This window comes from Ammospiza caudacuta, chromosome 1 (genome assembly GCF_027887145.1).
Source record: "Ammospiza caudacuta isolate bAmmCau1 chromosome 1, bAmmCau1.pri, whole genome shotgun sequence".
NCBI classification, from domain to species: domain Eukaryota; kingdom Metazoa; phylum Chordata; class Aves; order Passeriformes; family Passerellidae; genus Ammospiza; species Ammospiza caudacuta.
Window position 1 is genome coordinate 84,516,638 of NC_080593.1, and position 15,992 is coordinate 84,532,629.

Here is a 15,992-nt window from a genome sequence, read left to right on the forward strand (position 1 = left end):
CCATTGCTTTTTCCTGTGATCCCAGTGATCAGTCAAAATAATGAGAAATGCCAGCTGCCTAACAGGTTCCCTCTGCTGTGAGTTACTGTTGAAGAGCTGGGGATGCATTTGGTTAAAATTGATCAGCTCAGTCAAGCAGCCACTGGGTGTCAGTGATGCTCCGCTTGCCGCAAGCTCTGTTTGTGAAAAGTGCAGCATTAAAAAGGCATTTCAGACCATCATAACTACTTATAGATGATTTGTTCTTCTGCTTCTGTGGCAGTGTGACTGCCTTTATTGTTAGCTTGTTATTGTGATACCACTAAATGGTAATGAGAGAAATCATCTGAAAGCAATTCAGTTAAATGGGTTTCAGTGCACCTTTGATCCTTTGGAATAATAATGCTAATTGGCTGAATTGTCAAATTACTTTCCATCATTACTTTTTGCCAGTCTTATGCAGAGCTTAGATATATACACACATCTCATATTTGGATAATGATGCAGAATTTTTTGTTTGCTTAGTGCTTAAATCCTCCCCAGTCCAACTGGAGCATTAAAGGCCCATGTCTCTTACTAATTATGAAAGCTGCACAAGTACTTTCTAGAGTTGTATTTTAGGCATGCCTATTATGTTTATTGTCTATAAAGCCACTGTCTGATAACCTAATGATAGCTATAGGCCCATTGTAGCCCTATATTTCTGTGATTATATACTACTACTGTGCTTTCCTCTGGAACAGTAAGAGTAACCCTGGGAATTTTTTTGTGCTTATTGTATTTACCCATAATTTCTGCCACAATGTTTTGTGCTGGCCATGCTCATTGTCAAGTGATGAAATTATTTGAAATCACTTAAAACCTGTAACCTGAAGACTATAAGTGTTCATTTACTGATTGTAGGAGTTTGGATTAGCTCTGGTACTCAGAATGCTGCAAGGAAATTTAGAAGAACTTAACCTAGGGGAAAAAACATAGAATGCGTTAAAACTGTATATCACTGAAATGGTGATATACATGTGACACACATTTGAAATTAATTTCCAATTGCATCACAGTCAAATTTCCTCCCCAGCAAGAAGTCCAAATCAGTTTCATCTTACACCGCCCACAGAATTATGTTGGCATTCTGTTCCTTGAATGCACCCACAAAAAAGTGAATCTTTAAATACATAGAAAACCTTGTAGAATCACAAAGGAAAAATTCTGTTCCAGGTTGAAAATCAAGAAGTCTAATGATTAAGTTGAAAAATAAAATGGTCATAGGAATGAAAGAGTTAAACTGCATATCCTGACTGTCTTGAAGATCCTCTTCCTGACTGGGTGCTGTTAGCAGCAAGAGATGCATTCAGTGGAGGTGGTAGAGGCAGATTTTGTCCTAAGCAGTACAATGGATTCCTGTTCTGTGGCTCCTACAGGCTCCTAAAAAACTTGCAGTTTTTCTGGACTTGTTGAAAATGGGTAGCTAAGAGCTCCTGAGATATCTGGGCTTCAAGCACTTCAAACCATTGTCCAAGAATGCTTTATTATAGCCTCATCCAGGGTCTGCTGAGGCCCTTTATCTGCTATTAAATAATACTTTAAAGCAGTGTTTAACTGAGAAATGTGAGCTGGCTCAGAGCAGATATTATGCCATATAGACATCCCCAAGTGTTAAATTTGTGTGTCCTTTGTAAGAAGGAAGGACCATATTGTTTCATGTTAGTGATTCACACACCTAGATTTTGATCTTCAGGTGTTTCTGCAGCAGAGGTGTATATCTGCTAGAAGGAGTATACTCAGCATTGTAAATATGCCTGCTTATGGTATGAATGCTCAGGAATGAATGATTGACCTGTGAAAAATGAAAGCAAATCCTTATAGCAAATATACTTCATCTTTTTATATGTACAAGGAGTATAAAGTAGGAACATAGCAATCTGATATGAAGTTGTATGGTTTATTATTTCAGGTCTGTTGGTGCCTGCAAATTATCATGTTACTGTGACACAAATTTTCACCTTATTGACTATAAAAAAAGGTGATGCATTTCAGAGAGAAAAAATTTTAATGTACATATATTGTGATAGGTTCTTTACAGTGCCTTTGTGGTAGCTTTAACTGGAAGATGTGATGAAGAACTACTTAGCCTAATGCTAAAGCTCCCTGAAAACAATAGAACTTCCCTGGTAGTGGAAGAATTATGCTCTTTACCGGCACTGGACTTGTATACCATGTTTGTGTTGATTATACAAAATTTGAATGTCCGTCACATCATTTACAAGGTAAGTTTTTTTTGGAAGGTAATGTGAAACATACAGGTAATAATTATGTTTTTTTCTTCAGATGTTCTTTCTCCTTGAAAGCAAACAGAAGACATATGGTATCTTTTATCTTTGTTTGGCTCCCCAAATAGAACAGTTGAAAAATGGATCTGATAGATGCTTCCTCGGAAAATTATCACTGAGGAGTTAATTACAAAAGCTTTGCAGAAAACACAGGAGGTCAAAGACATATTTTTAATAATCTTTAGCAGAGTTTGCAGTTCATGCAATTAGTCACTTCATTATTTGTAAGAGTGGAACACTGATCTGACAATATTTGAACTAAAACCAGCATAGGTGCTCACATCACAAGAATGACAAAACTATTTTCTAGGAAGAATTCATAGCACTGTGGATGGGGATGTCTGCAGCACAAAACTGTCTTATCTGTATAACTATAGATAATCTGTAATCTAGTGTGGATATTCAGTGAGATAATGGTTTTATCTGTAAGAGCAGAATTATTGAATGGATAGTTAGAAGACATTTAGTTCAGTTCTTTTGGGGGTAATTGATTGACAGAACATAAAATCTGATCATGAATAGCTGAAATATCCTTATAACATTGTGAGGAAGAATGGCTTGTTCTAAAGCCATAGGACTCTGATTGTATTCTGGATGTTTCATGTTTTATTCTGGCTGCTGCATGCTCAGTTAAGCAGATTAGGTAAAGAATTTTAAAAATAAGACAATTTCCCACTGTAGGTAAAGATGCCTGAGGGGAAAGAAAAGACTTTACTTCCTGAATTATCTGCAAACCTAGGGAAAAAAAATTAGAATAAAATAAGCCAGTGCTTATTCTGATGAGTGTTTCTACTGAGATCTACAGAAACCTAATCAAATTCTAGCAAAGAGTAAAAAATGTTGTCAGCTCATCCTAAATTATAATGGAAGTTCACTATTTTTTAGCAAAACAAGATTTTTTTTAATGGGTGTCTTTCAATTTTTTCTCTTAACTATGTAAGGCTGAGGAGAAAATCAAGCAGAGACATTATAGTAGGAAGACAAAGGTGGATAAAATAGATAATCAGAGGGAGCGCTGAAACTATATAATGAGATTATATTAGTTTTATTATTTTGCATAGACAGGTAACAATGAATCAATTTGTATTATCATATCATCTAACTAATCCCCAAAAGCAAAGGGAACAGAGAGAAAATCCATAATGACAAATTTGCATGGTGGAAATAGCAAACAGCCAATTGAACTTAGGTCAAGTAGGTAATAAAATGCACACAATTATTTTTGGCATGAAAAATTCAAAGACAGGAAGAGTGTGGCAAGAAAGTTAGTTACTGTAGGGGTCATATTAAGCAATAAAAGTGGTTTCTAAATTTAATTTAAGTTACAAATTATTTTTAAAGTATGAAATTATTGCACTGAACATTTTTAAAGTGGTAAAGGAAAAGTTTCTATTTTCACTGAATTCTAAAAGGATAGAATGTTGCAGGTCCCATTAGCATCTTGTGTTGGAAAGCTCTCTTCAACTTGGCAGTTGTAAACATGTTTTCTGAATATTAATTTCTGTTTTGTCATAAGCCAGATCCAACAGTAAATTACAGAGAACGTCTCTTCAGCTTAATCTGAGAGTAACCGGGGAGTTATATCAAAAGGAGTTTTGTTAAACATGGTTTGTGGGAACATTGTATTATCATTTTTGGAAAAAGACTGAATAATTTTGCATGCTTCATTGGAAGGTTAACATTTCTTTCTAACTAGAATTTCCTGTTGTGTTTTTTTTTTTCCTTCTTCTCCAAGGTCCAGATACCCCCTGAGGTAGGCAATGTATTAAATCTGCTGCTGGATGTGGTTTCTAGCATCAGTTCACTTCTCAATAAAGTCCAACATGTCATGGAAAAGCTTCCAGTGTTCCTCCAAGGAATTCAAAATATTGGTGTGTTTGACATCTCTGCATTGCAGCAGGTATGTGGAGGATTTCAATATGCAAAATTAATTCCCCTTGTGAAGTGATTAGGTAAGGATATGTGCTTAGTAAGGAGGCACGCTAATAGAAGTTATTTCCTAGAAAGTAGGGAATGCTAAGAAGAGTCCATAAACCCTAGGAAGATTCATTTGGTCTCTTGCAAGCAGTCTGGTAATTCTAAAACTAGCGTTATGTTGTTTCTGTCATCTCTTTTTTTGTTAATTTATGAGATTCTAGTCTAAGTTACCTCAGTGTTTGTCAACTGACTAACATTATCACTCTGTGACTTGGAGATAGCTAGCCAGGTGTTTTCTGCTAATAGTGTGTTTTTGTTTGTTTTTGTAAGAGCAGACCGTTATTTTTTTACAATAAAAAAAATTTCTTTTTAAAAGAATATGAGTTCAAGACAGCCTATGCAGTTGTTCTATCTGCCTTGTGTTTCTTTTCGTGTCACCTAAGGGTTTGTGTGATAGTTCTGCTTGACATATAAAAAAGTGGCATGAGGTGTGAGTGAGGGTATTTCTTTTGTCTTTGCCTTTAAGGGCCATTGCTGAACGCACATCTACAGAGCTAGCACTGTTGTGGATCTAGTGTTAAATGAATAATCAGAAAGATTTCTGTCTCTAAGCAGGTTCCAATTCCATAGGAAGACCTGCTGACCCTCATGGCATTACTTTTTGGGTTTGTTGTCCTTTGTGGAAACCTGAGGACTGAATCTGGTTTAAAATTGCAAACCTCTGAGAGACCCCACAGTGATAGATGGTGCAATCTGGTTTATTGCTAGAGTACAGAGTAAACACTGCCCTAAGTACTATTTTCCTTAGTGATACATTTTTCAAGATCTTCTATTTTGTGTGATAGAGACATGTTGAAAAATGCTGTTCTGGTGCATCTATCAGTTTTGAACCTCTCTTTTTGGGGTACCTCTTTGGCTGCTGCAATTAATGGTGACTTTCACCAGACATTTGCCTTTTTTTCTCCTTTCCTTAAACTAGCTCCATTTGTGTCAGACTTTCCTTCCAGTAAATGAAATATTCCTTATGGACTAAAATCCCACAGTTCCTTATTTGATAAAAGAACCTCTCAAAAGGTGCTGCTCAAAAAAAGTTTGCAAAAGAACAAATCGAACAGCAGAGGGCCATCTTCTCACAGTTTTAAGCTTTGCTCGATGGCCACCCCTAATATCCCATAATTTACCATAGATTTAACCTTGGAAGTTTTGTTCTTTTTTACTTCTAACCTTTTTTGATCACTTTTTTTTTCACACAATTTTTATTTTCTAATGTTTTGCTAAATGCCTTTTACTTGTGAAATTGCTGGGGTTTATTGGTCACCTAATAATTTGTGGAAGATAAAAATAATCAGTGCCTATTTCTTTTATTAATAAGTTACATTTTTGATTTCAAGGGCTCTTCTGTCTCCATAACTTTTTTTTTGTAATTTTGAAGACTAGTAAAAGTTTCCCTTTTTTTAATTTAAATTGATTTTTTTTATATTTTCCAGTAAGTTTTAATTATTATTATTTTTTGCTACTTTTCTATAGTGGCCAAACCCGTACTATTGAGTAAGTGCTCCTCTGAAGTTCGTATATTGCTTACACACTTCCCTCCTTAAATGTTTTCTTCAATTTCCAAAAGAGCCCATCCTTATGTATTGTTGTTTTCATAATTACCAAGAGCAAAGTAGTTCAGTGACATTGAAAGATTATTAGATAAAGAATGTAAATGTTTTTGGTGTAAAATATGTGGACCTTTGTCAGAAAGCCATTGAGGTTAATTTAAAAAAATACTTCTATAATGAAAGAGATAATAAAGTAATTGTCATCTATCCATACTAATCAGCATAGATTTCTGCCTGAAAGAAAAACTGGAAAGGAGAAAATAACTTTAATATATCTGTAAAATGTGAAGTTGAATTGAAAAGGTACATGTATTTTCATAAAAGATGATGTAAAACCTATCAATATTAACTGGAATATGGTGCCAGGTTCTGCTTTTAAAAACACTGAGTGAATGGATAACTCCCTGAAGAAAATCACTGCTGGTTTCAATAATGATTTGTGCTTGTGTTTTGCTGTTTGAAATCATTCACTTATATTTTCATACCTAATTTTTTGGATGCTTGTGACTCATCAGCAGATCAGCTGCAGGGCACTTCCTGAGTTGCTAAATGCTGTTAATTGTGAGAGGTGGCCTCACTCTGTAATCCTGCCACTAACTTGAACAAATTCTCTGTTGAACGTATCATTGTGGAACAACCTGTTGGGGTTTTAAATGAACAAAATTCTGCCTTAGGTTTATTTGTGGCTACTATGTTTATTCTTGTATCAAAAATGTTCTGGGGCATTTTTAACTTCTCTGGCTTGCCCATATATGCATGGAAGGCCATTTGTTTTGATAGGTTCAAGTGACCTATTTTAGCATTTGGTTTTTGCTTTAGCTTTTTCTATCGGGCTCTCAGTTGCCTAAGACAGCCTAGCATTGTTTTTTATGCTGGTTTAAGGGTAATCCTGAATGTCTGGAAGAAGAAATGTGTGCATTGTATGAGGGGTATTACAACTGATGACTCTTGTAGGCTGCTCATTCTTGTCTATACCTACTGAAATGACTTTTCTAAACTTGCATTCAACTTTCTCATAAGCTGCACAGTTTTGTCTCTTAGATGATTAAGGATGAGTGATATACTGAGGTGACCTCCATTTTATAGCAACTTCTCAGGATTTCAGTTGATAAATAAGATTTTGCAGTGGTTATCTTTCTATTCAACTTGCTTTGAATTAAGCATTTGGTTTTTTGCCACATTGGGTTCTCATCTCCTTTTCTCCTGCAATGCCTTCCAATATTAAATATAGGTAAATTTAGGCAATTTGTTTCTTTCAGGGCTCATAGGAAAAACACTAACAACTTCTTTGTAATCCTGTGCTTTCTTTCCTGTTAACAGGCTCCCTGCAATATGAATGCCATTTTTTTCACCACTATTATCCAGCAGTTGGATTAATTGATGATTAATACTTTCTGGAGCATGAACATTAATTGTTTGCTAGAGTTCACCTAAACTGTCAACTTTTAACATTTTGTTGAGAAAGGAATTGCCCTCCCACGTAAATATGTTGTGTTGGTCAGGCATGATAATTTGAGAATGCATTAAATTTTACCTCTCAAATATTTTTTGTCTTTAATGTTCTCTCCTTAAATATCACTGTATATCTTGCTCTAATAAACATCAGAACCAGATATTATTTCCTGGATAATTATACTTCTCATTCCTGAGTATGCATGATTTTTCTACTTTTCAAATAGTGCCATCTAAATTTGATAGGTTTCTGAAAACTATTTAATCAAATCAGCAATTTTGCTATTATTCCCTTGATTCTGTCAATTTCAGGATGAAAAAGACTTTGTTCTGTTTATGTTTTTTTCCCAAGAATTAGGATTATCTATTTGTCTGAATTTATTGCCCTTAGCCCTATGGTTTCATCAAATTTTGAATTATCTTTAGGGTCCTTGTAGTTTTCCAGGAAAATTGCATTATTTTTTCCCTCTCTTTCTTTCTCTCTAATGTAATGATCCAGAATGTATTTTAGATTTATTTTTTGAAAGCTGTGTAGCCCAATATGACTTTGAAGTCTCTTTTCATGAATAACTGGTATTTCTATTCCATGTGAATTTGGTTTTATTCATAACATTTTTTGGCATACAGCTGTTCTGTTAGGTCAGAAGCTCATATGCTATGAAGTTTTTGCCTCTATTTTAAAATCCAGTTCCAGATAACCTTTTAATCTTCCATACCAGCTTTCCTCTTCCATGACTTTGCTACTGTGGCTTGCTTAACTGATTAGTTTGTAGGAGAGGCTGGTTGTTTGGATTTATCAGTCTTGATTACAGCCCTGCTTTATACAGTTAAAACTAGATCAAAGATAACCCTTTTTTTTTTTTTTTTTTGTGAGAGCCATACTATATATTCCTCATACTTTATCAAAGCCAAATTTAAGAAACATATTTTTTTGAGTCGGTGGATATTTAGTTGAAAGACAGTAAGTAGATTCAGCCTGTTAGTGGCAGCTTACCGCATAAATATTCATTATTTCAATTTCAAATTATTTTGATTGGAACTGGAATTAATTAGCACATTTGTGCTCTTTGACTGAAATAGGCCTCATTTATCCCTCTAGTGCAAATAGTCACTAATAAAGATTCATAACCAATTTTATACAGCATTGTGCATAAATAAAGTTTATTTCTCCAGTGAAGCCCATGCCAGCAGATTCATTCAAGGGCTGTGGATGATTTTATTATGAAATATGGGTATTACTTATTTACTTTTCTCTGTGCTGAAACTGTACGCTAAAAGTAAGATTTTGGGAGCAGCTAACACTGAGCTTTAAAAGACACTTACTAATATTCCTCCAGGATTACTAAAGAAGCACCTGGCACTTCAATAAATGCATTGATCAGGATAAACTGTTTCTAATAGCGCAATTTCCAAACTGTCTGTGATTATGTCTTTATGTAAAGTGCTGTATTACTTTGAAAATTGACTCTTCTGTTTAAAAAAATTCCAGCAATAGAATGCTAATTTTTTCTTGTGCCGAATGTCTGTGTTTGATGTATCACAGTGGTTTTTCTACTTGCCAGTTGTGGAGTCTTCAAATGATGTCTGATAGTGTAGTTATGCCTTTCTTGACAAGCATCTGCTGCAGTAATGAGTACGAGGCGAGCCAGTGCATTCTTCATTTGCACCACAGCAGCAAGATGCCTTGCAGTTGTGTCCTCTTAGAGCTGTGCACCTGTACAGACTTCCATGAGATATCACTTACAATCCAAGCCCATTATTTGAAAAGTGGAGCTGCACAGAGGATGAGACTATTGTTGTTCTTCTTCCTTTTTGAATGTGGTGAATGATGGTGCTTAAGCCATAAAAGCAGTCAGATTGCTCTGTCTCCTCATTAGATGTATGCTAGTCATGAACAAATGGCAATAATAAATGCTGGTATGACTCAAGATGTGCAAAAACTGTAAGCACATCTAACAAGTTAAAAGATGTACTTGAAAAAGAGACTTTTAGGGCATCTGCATATTTTTTTTTCTTATTAGCAACTGTCTTCACTGTAAATGTTCGTAGCAAAATGTCTTTGGTTGTTTCTGCTGCCTTTGTGACACAGGAATAATCTACCAGAGGAGCACATTTTGTGAAAATTGGCATTGGAATCAGGGTATCTGTCATCTAGTTGTCTTGATGTTTTCAGTCCTTTTCTGCCTAACTGCTACACAGTGTTTTTCTAGTTTCAGTGTGGTACATTATGCTGCTGTCTTTCATTGAGTATCCTGACAATTAAAACTACATTACCTTTCCCCACAATAATGGTGATCAGAAGAATAGAAATGAACACAGCAGGACCTCATCCTAACAGGCTCTTTCAACAGTCTAATTTTGTCAATCTCCTTAGACGTCAATATTGACAGAACACCAGGGCTACTCCTTGAAGCTACTTAAAGCAACTTTGATTCATCTGTGGTTTTTGTTCACTTGTTCTAGTTTTTGCAGGGTGGGCAGTTCAGAAGTTCAGCTGTTGGATCCCTGGATTCTGTAATCAAGGCAGTATGTAAAGAAGAATCTTCATTTTTCAGCAATGCAAACCTGTTCATAGACATGCCCAGAATCATGGGACTTCTGGAGGAAAATATGGCAAAATATGGCATTCCTGAAGACTCAAGTAAGAAAAAAATCTGACAAGTAGCAGTATGAATTCAGAGTTAAGAGTAGTTTTTTCCACTTAAATGGAAATGTATATATGCTCACTGATATCTCAGTTGACGCTGTCATCTTGAGCACAAAGTGTTGATCAATAAAAGTTAAGTGGCTATGACATAATTGTGAGTGAGACAGAAGAGATTCTGTTTTTTCTATCTTTGCAAATAGTAAGTAAGAGCGTTCCTGTCTTTGAAACATTTTTGTTAACATTTTTAAAGCACTTGGTATTAAAAACATATCTTTCAGATACAGGATTGAGAATTTATTGCTGCTTACCTTTCTTCGGTGAACACAAAGCTGTGGTATTATTGAGCAGTAAAATATACAAACCTTCTGGATAGAATGAGTTTTTAAATGGTTGATATTCCTATTCTGTTTGTCAAGTGCTCAGAAAAATCCCTTAGCTCTCATATAGTTTCACCTTTGCTCCCTTTCTTCAATACAGGTTTGACTTACCCTGATTAATTTTAATATTGTTAATAACCTTGTTAGTGCCTTGGGTGGCCCTGTGCAAGAGAAGAATACAGTGATAGAGTGTCACTAGGGAAGCCTCTGTCATCTATTGGTTTCTGCAGGCAGAAATTGCTCCTGGCTTGGCTGGGACCCTTGGGAGGGAGCCAGAGCTCTGCTTTGGCCTTTTCACTTGCATGTGTGGCAAGTTGTGGTAAGCAGGCAGCTCTGCTTTTCTTTCCTGTTGGAAGAATGAAGTCAGCTGGATTAGACAGATTGTTTGGAACTTGGTCTCTTCAAAAGCTGTTTAGGCCAGAAGCACTGTTTTATGATTTTTTTTTTCAGTTGTCACAATTCTTCTATGCTTTTTACCATGGGGCTCTGCCATATTTAAGGCATCAGTTAGTTCCAACTTTTCCATAAGTGAATTAATACTGTTGCCCATATTTCACTAATTTGTAAATGGAGCAATGGAAAATGAAAATTAAAAACAAAAATTAAAGCCACAGAAACTTGTTTCATACTGCTTCACACTGATTAACTTATATGTATCTTGCACATGCCAAATACTTCCTAATGACTTTCTGAAGATCACAACAAACCCAGATTAGCAAGTCTTCTGTGTCCTTAGTCTATTGACATTTATGTCTGGCTAACTTCTAGGCTCTTAATTCTTTGCTATTGTTTAGCAAGGATCGTGTTTACTAATGGTTGTTTCATTCAAGAAAGTAAAAATTTGGGCATAGAACTGTTTCTTGATGAAACATTTCTGACACTTCTTTCTTTAAATTTTTGTCAGGAGTTTAAATGGTTTTGGCCTAGTTTTCCATCATGCAGGAAGATTTGTCTTCTTTGAGGAGTTAGTTGATATTATTTAATATTTCTTCAGAGCACTAGAAACAGGATATTTTGAAAACACTTGTAATAAATAATAAAACCCCCAAACACATGAGTTGGGCATAAAAATCTAAATGTTTCTTATAGGAACTCATTGCCTTTATGTGAGTACAAAATGCAGTGGGATATATGGAAACTATTCCTTAGATCCTAGTTCTGAAGGATATACACCCTAATGCATTAGTAGCCCCATGTGATGTAGGAATATGATTTTTTATTAAGGAATGGAAAAGAAAATTGATTAGATTTTTCAAATCAAGAAGTCGAGTGCCATGATAATTTTTTACCTGTCTTTTTGGCAGGTTCTTGTAAGATTGTACAAAAATGAAAGCCTGTATTTCTGTAGGGTTTTGTATATTCCTACTTCTTTCTTATGTAGGAATCTAAAGCTGCAGAGCAATGGAGGGTGTGGAAGGAATTTTTTTTCTCTTTCAAGGTGACTTTTCCCTCTGAATTCACTTGTGTGGGCAGAGGTTTTGCATATACCCTTCTGCTCTAAAATGCACTAATGTAACACTTAGGACAGACGGATTCACAGGCTGCTTTTCAGAAATGTGAGGAACTCTTTAGATTCCAATTTTTTTCCTATTCATTGTTTAGAGTTCTGCATCCTGAACACTATCATAGACTTTGTTTAAACAATTTCTATAGGAACCTCTAATGATTACTTAGCGGCAGTTGCATGGTGCTGTTACCAAAACACTCATAACAGTTTTTGGCATGGTGCTGTGGTAGACTCTGAAATAAGCCTCAAGCTTTTATTTGAATAAAAAAATGTCAATCTTACATGTGAATCTGTCTTTGTTTTTGCAGGTCCTTTTTGCTTGAAGCTTTATCAAGAGATTTTGCAGGCTCCTAATGGAGCTTTGCTATGGACTTTCCTGAAACCTTTATTACATGGGAAGATACTGTACAATTCAAACATCAGCATGATTGACCTGGTGATGGAGAAGGTGAGTATCAAAAAATGTCACTATTTCTGTGTATTGATTTTGTCTTTGCAATTCGTTTTAAAGGTCCACTTCTTTCAGGGTAGGCAGAAGCAATTGGATAATTGCCTTTCAGAAAAATAGATCCACCCTGCCCCCTGAGCCCTTACCTGTTTCCAACTTTAAACTTAATGCTTCTCTTAACTTTTATCCTACTTGTTACAGTGGTTCAAACTCAGCGTGAAAAGCAGACTTTTGCTCAAAGTCCTTTAAAGCACGTATAGAAAGTTTAAAAAGAACAGATTAGCATGCTGAATCGAGGTGTAGGGTGCACATATTCTAGGGAAGCTTTTGCCTTTAACATTTTCTTATCATGGGAACTGTAATGGGGCTGCATGAAGACCCGTGGGAAGGGATGGCCCCAGGGAAAAATAAAACCCTGTTCTTAGGGAGTCATTGAGCTGAATTAAAAAGAAAAAAATCTTAAGTAATCAGTAGTTCATCCTCATTGATTGTTTCTAACACCAGTAGCTGAGTGACCAGTCAAAACTGAGGTGCTGTAAGTGTGGATGCTGATGATGGTATTCAAGAGTTATACTATCTCTGCAGTTCTGCTGTGGTTGATTTGCTTTCTTGAGTGGGGTTGTTGACAATGACATGTTTCTTCATGCCTAGCTTAGAGGCACTTCTGTAAGAGAAGGGTTTAAGACTTGTTTTAGATTTCTCTGCAAATTTTGCATTCATCTTCTAAGTACATGACTTTTAACCTGCAATATTAGTTATTGTAAGAATGGAAATTTGGAAAAAAGAAATTGCTGCTTGTAAGGGGCACACAAAAGGACCATAATAACTTTAAATGTGGTGGTAACTATATTCTCTTTAAATTGAAAACTTTGTGGTATTATGATTTGCATTTTAAAAATATAGCAAAAAACTAAGCCAAAACCCCCACTGTAGATAGCAGATACTATGTAGCTTTATAGTTTCTGCTCTGAATTGGAAAAAAGGATTGAGTAATGTCATGCTTTGCAGTTAAATAACTTAATTTGGGGAATATCAGTTATCGCTCTGTAGCACAGTGTAATTAATTTAAAATTTCTAGTCAGTTAAAAATAAAGCTGTTCTTGATGTTTCTAGATGGAAATTTTGTAAAAAATGAGTTGTAAAAAATGATAAATATTACTTATGTTTTTGAACTTATATTCTATGTTACAATGACATTTAGAATATACCACTTAAAATATTTCCACATTATTTTGCCAATTAACATGCTAAACCTCCACTCTTAAAACTTTCTTAGATTTCAGAATTATTGGTCTGCATTAGTAGCATCTTTATTTATAACTTTGCATTTGTTATTTTCCACTTCCCTCATAACAAGGGAATTTTAATCAGGAGGTTACACTACAGTGAGTAGTTCAGCTATTTAATCCTTGAGTACTTTTGAAATTCTTGGCTGGACATTATCTTTTCCTGGAAACTGCTTATTGTTCACTTTGTTAAGTTGTAGGACTTTATTTTTTACTGCTGCTTCAATAAGAAATTATCTAAAGTGTTCTGTGTGAGGAAGGCTTCTGACACAAGAACTTCCCAAATGCCTACATTCATCAATGAATGAATGAAATAGCAAAACTAGTTTTAAGTGAAATAATAATAATAATAATAATAATAATAATAATAATAATAATAATAATAATAATAATAACAAATATAATATTCCTTTGTGCAATACAGACTCAAGTTAAGAAGGATTAAGCTCTACTGATACTAAGTCCAGACCTTACAAGCTGCTTGGTATACTAGTTTCTAGTGGTGTCTGAAAGTTTGATCTCCTTGTGTTCTGGTGTTAAAACTAATTGCTCTATCCTGGGGAGAAAGCAATCTCCCAGACTGCCTGTTTGCCACCCTTGTAGCCTTCCTGGTCTCCTTGATCTTGTCACCATTGTGCCTGGTCTGGGGATTTCATTCCTGAGGTTTCTGTGTTACTTCTGATCAGAAGAACTTATTCAGTCTACTTGACAGCAGGATTTGGTTTAACATTTAGGATCACTTTGTCCTTAATCATTATGAATGATCACACTTTAAAGTGGAATAGGGATTCTCATAGAAGTTGAATGCATAATATTTTTCAGATAAACAAAATTATGTGCAAGGTCTCTTTAGAGCGTTCTGTGTTGCAAAGAGGAAGAAAGAGCCACCAGAAATTGTTTTCTCATGTTGTGCTAAGAGTGAGATTTTGAAAAAGGCACTTAAGATATTATGGTAGAAATTGTATACTTTCAACAGGAATTATTGCAAAAAGCGTGGTCCCAAATTGGAGTTTACAACTCACTGCAGACACTCTTTGCTGGAAAATGTCACAATTTTTATCATAACAACTATGCTGGATTGTTCTTAAATGCACTTCTGTGACTGATAACACCAATTTAAACAAAAAGATTCTGCAATATTTTCTAGTCTTGAGTATACTTATGATCTGTTTAAAACAGGCTGGAAAAAAATTGCTGGTTGTTTACTAAGAGAGAAATTGTACCCTGTGTTTGACTGGGATAGAAAATATTTTGTTTTACTCAAGTCTTTCCCTGTGAGAGTATTTTGAAAGAGATTGATTGATCAGTTATATTTATTGTCCAAACTGTGCTTCCAAATTTCAGTTTTATTATGTACTCAGTCAAACTAGTTTGAATAAAAGACCCAAAACTGAGAGGTTTTCTTTTGAATATGTCCCAACTTTATTTATTTTTTCTGTCTTTCTCAAGCACCTCCACGATACTCTCTATGAAAGAGACATTATAAAATAGAGAAGTCTTTGTTGAAACATACAGAGCACAGGAAAACTTTCATTTGCTTGGTATAGAAAAAAATATGCTTAATTTCTTAGGTAAAAAAAAATTAAACATGGATATTCTTACTGCTGACTATCAAAAATGGAATGGAAAGGAGTTGCACAAGATCTAAAGCATGCCACTTTTTTCTGTTTCTTAGAATTTACTGTGCACATCTTTCACTTCATTTGTTTCCCTTTATTTTTTTTTTCCCTAGGCTAATTTCACTTTTGGTTTTGTGGAAAGCTTGAGGAGTTATTCTGAGACATGGCTTAGAATGTCTGAGGTTTTCAAAACCAGTGGAAATGTCCTCACAGTCTCACGACTGCAGGTTGGTGAACTGTGGGAGATCTTTCAATTTTCCAACTTTTTGCACTTTGATCTGTATTTCTACACATGCTGATAGACTTTGATCTGTATTTCTACACATTCTGATAGACTGTATTTCTATACATGCAAAATCACCCATATATGTGACTTCAGATTTTAAAAGAGCTGAAAAAGAGGCAGATTTGCTTTATGTTATGAACCTAGAAACTGATGCTGAGAAACTTCTGATATGAAAATACTTAAAAACAATATTGCCTCACTATCTCCAATATTGCTCCAGTATCAATGAAAAACAGGAGAAATAAAATGGTGTTGGTACTTGTTTGTTCATTGCTTATGTTTGCCAGAAAGATATGAAACTGCTGAAAAAATTATGAGGGAAATATGGACTATAAAAGAAAAACATTCTTCTTACTGAGGTTTTTCCATTGTACATATCTGTGCCTTCCTCTGTCACCTCTCCTAAATCTCTTCCCTGCCTCCCTGCCATTTATTTAAAATGCATGATGTTAAACTGTTAAGAGGGAAAGACATGGACAAGCTAAATGACTTCTGCAGTGTCATGTAACGGAATTGAGAATTAATACAAATGTATATTTTGTA

At 35.1% G+C, this 15,992-nt stretch overlaps 1 protein-coding gene across 1 annotated transcript in view; it reads left to right on the forward strand.

The window, feature by feature from the left end:
* The window catches only part of ABCA13 (ATP binding cassette subfamily A member 13), a 175,708-nt gene that overhangs the window by 44,213 nt on the left and 115,503 nt on the right, over positions 1–15,992 (forward strand). The window contains exons 18-22 of the mRNA XM_058813952.1: positions 2,049–2,243; positions 4,042–4,206; positions 9,743–9,920; positions 12,119–12,258; positions 15,277–15,390. Coding sequence (XP_058669935.1) covers positions 2,049–2,243; positions 4,042–4,206; positions 9,743–9,920; positions 12,119–12,258; positions 15,277–15,390 — 792 coding nt within the window. The remainder of the gene's footprint in view (positions 1–2,048; positions 2,244–4,041; positions 4,207–9,742; positions 9,921–12,118; positions 12,259–15,276; positions 15,391–15,992) is intronic.